The sequence below is a fragment of the Candoia aspera genome, chromosome 16 (genome assembly GCF_035149785.1).
Source record: "Candoia aspera isolate rCanAsp1 chromosome 16, rCanAsp1.hap2, whole genome shotgun sequence".
Lineage (NCBI taxonomy): Eukaryota > Metazoa > Chordata > Lepidosauria > Squamata > Boidae > Candoia > Candoia aspera.
The window spans coordinates 7,573,787-7,583,865 of NC_086168.1; the positions used below are offsets into that span (position 1 = coordinate 7,573,787).

The following is a 10,079-nucleotide window of genomic DNA, read 5'->3' on the forward strand; positions in this document are numbered from 1 at the left end:
CGTGCTCTGCCTTTTATTTATTTATCATATTTTTATCACCACCCATCTCCCACATATTAGATTATATGGAATATGTAGGCTCCTACAAAACACTAAGGGGAATTCAGGAGGGGAAGAGCTCACTCAACTCTTTGGTTTCCCTTCAGCACACTCAGTTGCACTTCCCAAGAATGGGCTGTGTCCTACAAGATGCTCAAAAGATGTACAGTATTATTTTTGACAGGTGCTTCCTAGCACCAGCATGGATGTCATTTAGGCACTAGGCACAGCACCTTTTCCCCAAATTTCAAAAGGCAATGGAATTTTTTTGTTGTTTTATCTGCTTTTCTGTTGTGTTATACCATGTAGATAATTTTATTCTTATTTATTTTATTAAACGTATAAGCCACCCAACTCCATTACCACTCTGGGTGCCATACAATATAAAAACTTTAAAATAAAACAATCCGTTCAATACAAAACAGAAAAAAGAACATCAGGAGAAGAGCACCACCATCCCCCCACATCAATTTCAAATGGTGTGAACTGCCCTGGAAACCTTATGATGGGGAAACGCAGGATATAAATGTATCGGATGAATTGGTAAGCCAAAATACAACATGGCAGTACTGTATATTCCACAAAAAACACCTAATAGCCATGGAATTGTTTAGATTTCCTAAGCAAAGTCACTGAAGTAAAGCTGCAACCTTTCAAATGATTTGTCACTGATTATGACAATACCTGCATCACTTTCTTGACCTACATCTCCTTGATACCTCTGCCCTGGTGCCAGGTGGGTAGGTGGAGATCCTTCTGCATTCAGCGGAGATGATGACCTGCTACCGGCGCTGGCAGGAGACTTCGGACTCCAAGTGCGGGACGGAGACATCTGTGGCTTCCCAAGTGATGTTTTTTCTGGTTGGCCTTTCCTCATCGCACAGACTTCTGCATGTCATAAGGCGAAAAGCTACAAGGACAGAGACCCACACTTTCCTTCAGTCTTTCCAAGGGCATAAGTAATTTTGCAGCTGCTTCACCATAAAACAAAAGAACTTGATGCCTTTTAAACCAGCTTCTCTCCAAAGTATTAACCTTCCCTGCACTAATTTTTCATAATAAGGGGAACCAATTAGAAGACACACTCCCCAGAGCAGTCTGGTTTTATGGCTCCATCTTTGCTTACTCATTGCACGCCTCTTTCCCGGAAGCTGTGGTTCCCCTTCAGCACATAAACACTTCAGCAGATGTTCGCTGTTTCTTTTACAGTTCCAAAGTAACAGGATCAGCTCAAGAAACCTCTTCAGTGTTTGCCCTGTACTTTGATTCCATCACTACCTCCATACAGTACAGGTGATTTCAGTTAATTACCTACCTTTAGGCCACTGATTAAAAGCACTGACTGCAAGTATCAAGATGACACCCTCATCTGTATCAGCAAAATAGGAGCTACTATTTGAAGATAAAGCCAGAGATCAAAGAGTTGAACATTTTGCTGCTGAAGCATTATTCATAATCTGTTCTCTTAGATTGATACTTATGAAAGCAGTGCCCCAAAATTTATTTTGTTATGTAGTATTTTTTAAAACATGCCTTTTGATGGTTTCTATATTCTTTCCTGTGGGCATGTTTCTACCGGTATACAAAAGAGCCAGTCACATTGCTGACAACTAGCTTAAACCAAAGTCCGGAAAAAAACAAGTCTCCTGTTAGTTCATTCTCAGATGAGAATGTGCTGTAATATAGTTAATAAATATCTGAAGGAAGGCAGCCCTTTTGTCTAGATATATCTGTTCAACATTATGAAATAATATTATATCACTAATACATTGTTTCTCTTCTGATTCTTTTCTTCCTTGGTATTGTACTTATCACCTCAGTAGGAGACAGCACTTCGCTGACATTGTTTAGGTTCAAAAACTGCTGTGGGTTTATACCTGGATAGGAGACCACCAGGAAATCCAGAGTTATAGGCTAGACAGGAAACTTGAAAAAAAAAGCCTAGAAGAAAACGATGACAAATAGCTTCTGTACAGAAGCAAAGAAAATTACATGGACAGGCCTATGAAGTCACAAGAAGTTGAGCCTGAATGAAGGAAGACTTTACTGGGTTTACCAGATTGTGAGATCCCTCTTATGCAGCACCCAGAAGTTAACAAGGAAAAAAAATATATACATGTAACATTTCATCATGTACAGGAACATGCTGTGTTTCCAGTTGTTGCTGGACTGCTCCCCCTAGGAGCCCCTACCAGCATATCCATTGGCAAGGAGTGCTGAAAACTATAGTTGTGCAATCAAACAAACAAACAAACATCCAAAAGACCAGAGTTTCTCCATTGCAACTGTAGCACATGAAGCAGAAAGCAACAGATTGTATCAGCCAATAACTGGGTTTGCCCAACCATAGAATCAGTCCCCCACCTTTAGCCCAGGGTGCTCTTTGAGACTTGCCCACGTGGATAATTTAGAGCTGTCATGCAAGAAAATCTGGTTAGTTCCATAAACCCCATTTAAACCACAAATAAGGGAACACAACCCATTTAAACCAGGAATAAGGGACCACAACCAAGATAGCCATTTATTATTTTGCACTTTCAGACAAGCACTGCCTTTGAAAACATTTAACCAGGGTTGGGGGGGGGAGAGTTCCTCTAATAAAGGGGGAAGGGAACAGCAAGTATGTTTCAAATCTGGGTCAATTTCCTTTACTATCACAGGGCAAGGCACGATGTATCAAAAACTCCTCCACTGTAACATTCAATCAGAACCTACAGAAAGCAAAGCAAACCACTCCTGGAAGTTTTTCTTAAAAAAACATAAACACTGGAAAAACATCATGAACGTTCATATAACGAATTAAAATCGAGGGCCGCCTGGCAAGATTGTAACATGGGGGGTGGGGAGAGAGATTTCTTTTGGGGAAACTACAAAAAAGAAGAAAGAGGGGCTTGAATTTGGTGCGGGGGGGACCCAGCAACCAGAAAAGAGCCACTGCTGCAAGAGGGGCGATCCCCATCAGCCCCCTAAAGCTGGCTGATGGGACTTGTAGTCCAAACGATCTCCTATACTGTACATATAAGCCCAATTTTCAGATTTTTTTTTTAAATTGGTATTTGAGCAGGGGAGGCAGCCTCCAACTGGAGAAGAGCTACAGCAGCCTCTAGGGCAAAAGGGGCGATCCCTGGCTGTCGGACGGGAGTTGTAGTCCAAAGGATCCCCAGGTGGGGGGAAGCCTGGAGAGACGGCATTGCACACGCACGCACCCCGCGCCCCCGCCTCGCCCTCACCTGCACGGCTGCGGCCCACCTGGCCGGGATGCGGAGCCTCGCGGGCCGCGCGTTGCTTCCCGCCGTCTCCATGGCAACCGCTCGGGGCACGGGCCAGGCCCTAGCCGAGGGGACAGCCGCGCGCGTGCGTCCGCCCTTCCCGCCCGTGCTCGGACCGCCCGCCCCCACCCCCTCGCTAAACGCCGGGTCTCTGATTGGCTGCAAACCGAGGGAGCCCTCGGATTGGCTGAGCGGCCTCCCTCCGCCTCCGAAGGGCGGGCCAGTTTAAAAGGCCTGCTGGTCTCGAGAGCTGAGGGAAAAAGCGAGTGCGCTGTTGCCGCGTCTTTTCTTCTCTCGAAAGAGGCGACGCTTGGGGGGCGCGGGAGAGTAAAAAAGTCGCCCCAACGGCGTCACCTTGAGTCCATGCCCTCTTAGTCTTAGGCAGTAAGGTCGCCTTTTGCTCTTTGAGGTAATTCTAGCCGAGACTCTTATTCTCACACGTTGTAGGATATAGGGGGTCGGGGGTCGGTCCTCAGGTGATACTACTCATGGCCTATTGTTTCCAGGGAGTAAGGTAACCTCCTGGGTCTGAGGTAATTTTAACCGCGGCCTTTACTCTTAGGAGTAAAATACCGGTTGGGGCTGAGGTAATGTCTCAGCTGAGTCTTACTTAAAGGATGCAACTACCACAGGTAACTCGAGATAAAGTTACCTCAGTCCCAGGAGCTGGCCCTTTTTTCTGGGAATAAAATTGGTAACTTTAGCCAAGGGCCCTATGCTTAGAAAGAGTAAAGTACCTCTGGGGCCTGAGGTAATCTTAGCCGCGTCCTGTTCACAAGGCTAAAATCACTGCAGGTAACCAAAGGTAAAAGTTAGCGACTCTCGCCCAGCCCAGCCCACCTCACAGGGTGGTTGTTGTGGGGAAAAGAGGAGGAGGAAGGCGTAGTAGGCCTGTTTCCTGCCTTGAGTTATTTATAAAAGTAACGAAGGGAGGATAAAAATTACTCCAGTCCCAGGAGCTGACCTTCCTCTGGGGAATAAGGCCAACCCCCAGGGCCTGAGGTAATCTCAGCCACCTCCTGTTAAAAGGTCTAAACCGCCACAGGTCAACAAAAGTTAAAGATGGAATTAGCTTTGAAGCTGAAGGTAAACGCGCCTCAGGCCCAGGCGCTGACTTGCCCCTCTGGGAGAAAGGCGAACTCCCGGGGCCTGAGGAAATGTTAGCCAAGGCTGGCATTTTGTGGAGCAGTAAAACACCTGTGGAGTGCGAGGTGATGCCTTAGCGGTGTCCTGTCCAAAGGAATGGCTCCCTCCAGTAACTAAAGGTGAAGGTTGACTAAAGTTACTTCAGTCCCTAGAGTTGACCTTACTTTCCTGAAATTAGGTGAACTCCCGGGGCCTGAGGAAATTTTAGCCAAGGGCTTTAGAAGAAATAACATCTGTTTTGTTTTATTAGTGTGTATGTGTGTGTGTGTGTATATATATATATATATATGCATGTGTGTGTATGTGCGTGTGTGTGTGTATATATATGTATATATATGTACATATATGTGTATATATATATGTATATGTATATATATGTGTATATATGTGTATATATATGTGTGTGTATATATATGTGTATATATATGCATATATAGATATATGTATGTATATGTATGTATATGTATATGTATGTATATGTATATGTATATATATATGTATAGATATGTGCATATATGTGTGTGTATATATATATGTATATGTATATATATGTATATATATGTGTATATATATGTGTATATATATGTGTGTATATGTATATATATATGTATATGTATATGCATATATAGATGTATGTGTGTATATGTATATATATATGTATATGTATATGCATATATAGATGTATGTATATATATATATATGTGTGTGTATGTATATATATATGTATATATAGATATGTGTATATATGTGTGAATATATATATGTATACATATATGTATACATATATGTATATAAATAAATTTTTAGCCAAGTCCCACTAAAATAACTACCTCCTCACATACCTAACATAACAGGTAAATATCTCTGTTCCTAGGAGTTTATCTTCCTCTCTGGAAATAAGGTATTCCCAGAGAGTAAACTTTTTTATTTCTGGGCCATTTTCTTTGAAGTTGTAAAGGTTCCAGTGAAATGTATCTTGTCGTCTTTCACTGATAAAGTGAAATATGTAAAAGCCTGTTAGTAAAATTATTTTATGGGGATTGCAGTCTCAACATCAGCTGGTTATTTGATGCTGTTTATCTTTGATTTTTAAAGGCTTGACTCCAGCATCTTAACTCACAAAAGACTCAGGTGTCAATCAGCTGTGTTGGTGTCAAAAAGTGGAACAGGAAGGACATGGAAAAGAAGAATGAATATTAAGTTCATCAAGAGTGCTGCTTAACCAAATGAATCAAAACTGACCTGTAGAAGATACCCTCCAGCAGTAAGTAAGCTTCATTAACTATCCATTATCTTATCATGGAGGTTATACCCATATTTACCAAGGAAGACTGGCAGGTACAGTTTGCAAGATGTAGTTTAATAACTTACTGCCAAAAACATTGGGTCTTGCTAAAGATTACTATACGGCTTATTTTAAAAAAGTTTTTTTAAAAAAAGAGTTCATAGTGATTATGGAACAATAGAAGTTACAAACTTAAAGGTACATAACAAATTAATGGATGGGAAGTGTAAATTAACTAAGTATATTGAAAAAAATTAAACACTTAATTATAACACCATTTGAAAAGTTCAGCTGCTAAGGCATCATGTAGTGTTAATTATAAATAATTTTTGCACATACTATACACTAAAGATTGTACTTCAGCATTAAATACCCAACCCATGGGGTCATATTCTCAAAATGGAATAAACCACAGGGAAAAGGTCATATTGGAAAAGAAATATGGGATAAAACAACTCATCTCTTGCAATCAAACATTGAACAGCACTGAGGGAGAGTCACATGGAAAGAGACAAAGGAACTCAGCTGTAAACCTCTTCCAATCCCTAAGGATCCTCACACTGGAAAAGAATCCCATGCAGGTAGCAGGTAATGCTGAAGCTAGTGCTGGCAGAGGTCTTCCAGTCCCTGAGATAGCGCTCTGTGAAACTCACACTGTGGGAGTCTGGGTGCTGATCAGCAGCCTTCCTCCCTCAGTCCCTGAGCAGACACTTTGTGAGACTCACACTGGAAATCCTCTCTGGGGTGGCACTGGGTTACCTTTTCAGTCCCTGATCAAACACTCTGGGAGAATCACGCTGGAGGAGATAACAGAGCTCAGCTTGGAACCTCTTCCAGTCCCTGAGGATCCCCCAAGTGAGATTCAAACTGGAAAAGAATCCCTTTGGCTCCCCTGCCTCGCTGCTTCGCACCTTTAGGCTACCAATCCTAACAGATGGCCGATGATGAACTTTCTGGGTGCAGTCCCTGGGCCGAGTGTGTCAATGAGGATGCATTGTTCCTGAGGCCATCTGCACACGCAGCAAACACCCACACGTGTTGGAGGTGACGCTGAGGCCCCTACTTGTAGAGGTATGTTCAGTCCCTGAGCTTCCACTCTGTGAAACTCAGACTGAAGGGGTCCGGGTTGCTATCAGCTGCCTTACTCATTCAGTCCCTGAGCAAACACTTTGTGAGACTCACACTGGAAATCCTCTCTGGGGTTTCCCTGGGTTCCCTTTTCAGTCCCTGAGCATGCACTGGAGGAGAATCACACTGGAGGAGACAACAGCGATTAGCTGGATGCCTCCCCCAGTCCCTGAGCACCCGCCATGTGACACTCAAACTGAAAGAGTCCATTTGGCTCACCTACCTCACTCGTTCACAGCGTCAAGCTACCACGCTTCACACATGAGCGTAGATGAGATTTTGGAGTCCGCGTCCCAGGAAAAAGAGGGCCCACTGTTCCTGAGTCCGTGTGCGTTCACTGCAGCCACCCACGCAGGATGCCGGTGATGCTGAGGCTGCTATTGGTAGAGGACTTTCAGTCCCTGAGTTAGCGCTCTGTGAGACTCACACTGTGGGAGTCTGGGTGCAGATCAGCAGCCTTTCTCCTTCAGTCCCTGAGCAGACACTTTGTGAGACTCACACTGGAAATCCGCTCTGGGGTGGCACTGGGTTACCTTTTCAGTCCCTGAGCAAGCACTGAGGGAGAATCACACTGGAGGAGACAACGGCATTAGCTGGATGCCTCCTCCAGTCCCTGAGGATCCCCCAAGTGACACTCAAACTGGAAGGGGATCCATTTGGCTCACCTGCCTCCCTCATTCACACCTTTAACCTACCACGCTTCAGACATAAACGTAGATGAGACTTTGGAGTGGAAGTCCAGGGACTGAGAGGGTTCACTGTTCCTGAGTCCATCTGCGCTCACTGCAGACACCCACGCAGGATGCCGGTGATGCTGAGGCTGCTACTGGTAGAGGTCTTTCAGTCCCTGAGTTAGCGCTCTGTGAGACTCACACTGTGGGAGTGTGGGTGCAGATCAGCAGCCTTTCTCCTTCAGTCCCTGAGCAGACACTTTGTGAGACTCACACTGGAAATCCTCTCTGGGGTGCAGCTGGGTTACCTTTTCAGTCCCTGAGCAAGCACTGAGGGAGAATCACACTGGAGGAGACAATGGCATTAGCTGGATGCCTCCTCCAGTCCCTGAGGATCCCCCAAGTGACACTCAAACTGGAAGGGGATCCATTTGGCTCACCTGCCTCCCTCATTCACACCTTTAACCTACCACGCTTCAGACATAAGCGTAGATGAGACTTTGGAGTGGAAGTCCAGGGACCGAGAGGGTTCACTGTTCCTGAGTCCATCTGCGCTCACTGCAGACACCCACGCAGGATGCCGGTGATGCTGAGGCTGCTACTGGTAGAGGTCTTTCAGTCCCTGAGTTAGCGCTCTGTGAGACTCACACTGTGGGAGTGTGGGTGCAGATCAGCAGCCTTTCTCCTTCAGTCCCTGAGCAGACACTTTGTGAGACTCACACTGGAAATCCTCTCTGGGGTGCAGCTGGGTTACCTTTTCAGTCCCTGAGCAAGCACTGAGGGAGAATCACACTGGAGGAGGCAACGGCATTAGGTGGATGCCTCCACCAGTCCCTGAGCATCCCCCAAGTGACACTCAAACTGGAGGATAATCCGTTTGGCTCACCTGCGTCCCTCATTCACACCTTTAGGTATGATGCTAGTAGAGGCTGTATTTCTTACCAGAAAAAAAGGAAAAGAATTCAGCCCAGTTTATTGTTAGGCGTGGCCGTGAATTAAGAAATCAGGGAATAGTTTTCGGGCCTGGAGTAAAGTTAGCCCTGGCCATGGTTCTTAGAACCAGAAAGGAAAGGAATGCCATCCAGTTTAATGGTAGGAGTGGCCGTGAGTTGCGAAATCAGTGACTAGTTTTCAGGCCTGGCGTAATGTTAGCCCTGGCCATGGTTTTGAGAACCAGAAAGGAAAGAATGCGGTACACTTTAATGTTAGGAGTGGCCGTGACTGCAGAATTAAGTGACTACCTGTCTGGCCTGGCGTAATGTTAGCCCTGGCCATGGTTCGTAGAACCAGGAAGAAAAGAACGCGGCCCAGTTTAATGTTAGATGTGGATGTGAATGTAGAATTAAGTGACTAGCTGTCTGGCCTGGCGTAATGTTTGCCCTGGCCATGGTTCATAGAACCAGAAAGGAAAGAATCTTGCCCAGTTAAATGTTAGGCATGGCCATGAATGTAGAATTCAGTGACCACCTCTCTGGCCTGGCGTAATGCTAGCCCTGGCCATAGTTCTTAGAACCAGAAAGGAAAGAATGCGGCCCAGTTTAATGTTAGATTTGGCCCTGAATGTAGAATTACGTGACTAGCTCTCTGGGCTGGCGTAATGTTAGCCCTGCCCATGGTTCTTAGAACCAGAAAGAAAAGAATGCGGCCCAGTTTAACGTTAGGCATGGCCGCGAATGTAGAATTAAGTGACTAGCTCTCTGGCCTGGCGTAATGTTAGCCCAGGCCATGGTTCTTCGAACCAGAAAGGAAAGAATTTGGCCCAGCTTAATGTTAGGCATGGCCGTCAATGTAGAATTAAGTGACCACCTCTCTGGCCTGGCGTAATGTTAGCCCTGGCCATGGTTCTTAGAACCAGAAAGAAAAGAATGCGGCCCAGTTTAATGTTAGGCATGGCCGTGAATGTAGAATTAAGTGACTAGCTCTCTGGCCTGGTGTAATGTTAGCCCTGGCCATGGTTCCTAGAACCAGAAAGGAAAGAATTCAGCCCAGTTTAATGTTAGATGTGGGCCTGAATGCAGAATTAAGTCACTAGCTCTCTGGCCTGGCGTAATGTTAGCCCTGGCCATGGTTTTTAGATCCAAAAAGGAAAGAATGCGGCCCAGTATAATGTTAGATGTGGCCCTGAATGTAGAATTAAGTGACTAGCTCTCTGGCCTGGCGTAATGTTAGCCCTGGCCATGGTTCTTAGAACCAGAAAGGAAAGAATGCGGGCCAGTTTAATGTTAGGCATGGCCGTGAATGTAGAATTAAGTCACTAGCTCTCTGGCCTGGCAAAATGTTAGCCCTGGCCATGGTTCTTAGAACCAGAAAGGAAAGAATGCGGCCCAGTTGAATGTTAGGTGTCGCCCTAAATGTAGAATTAAGTGACTAGCTCTCTGGCCTGGCGTAATGTTAGCCTGGCCATGGTTCTTAGAACAAGAAAGGAAAGAATGCGGCCCAGTTTAATGTTAGGCATGGCCGTGAATGTAGAATTAAGTGACCACCTCTCTGGCCTGGCATAATGTTAGCCCTGGCCATGGTTCTTAGAACCAGAAAGAAAAG

The 10,079-nt window shown here is 45.1% G+C and overlaps 1 protein-coding gene and 1 long non-coding RNA gene across 2 annotated transcripts in view; one reads left to right on the top strand and one right to left on the bottom strand.

Annotated features, from left to right (window-relative positions):
- Nucleotides 1-987, bottom strand: part of CNTRL (centriolin) — a 32,811-nt gene extending 31,824 nt beyond the window's left edge. Inside the window, exon 1 of the mRNA XM_063316411.1 lies at nucleotides 724-987. Coding sequence (XP_063172481.1) covers nucleotides 724-916 — 193 coding nt within the window. The 5' untranslated portion in view covers nucleotides 917-987. The remainder of the gene's footprint in view (nucleotides 1-723) is intronic.
- Nucleotides 988-5,608: 4,621 nt separating this feature from the next.
- Nucleotides 5,609-6,752, top strand: LOC134506013 (uncharacterized). Its single transcript, XR_010068766.1, has 2 exons — nucleotides 5,609-5,718; nucleotides 6,657-6,752. It is a non-coding gene; the product is annotated as an uncharacterized LOC134506013 (long non-coding RNA).
- Nucleotides 6,753-10,079: the final 3,327 nt, after the last annotated feature.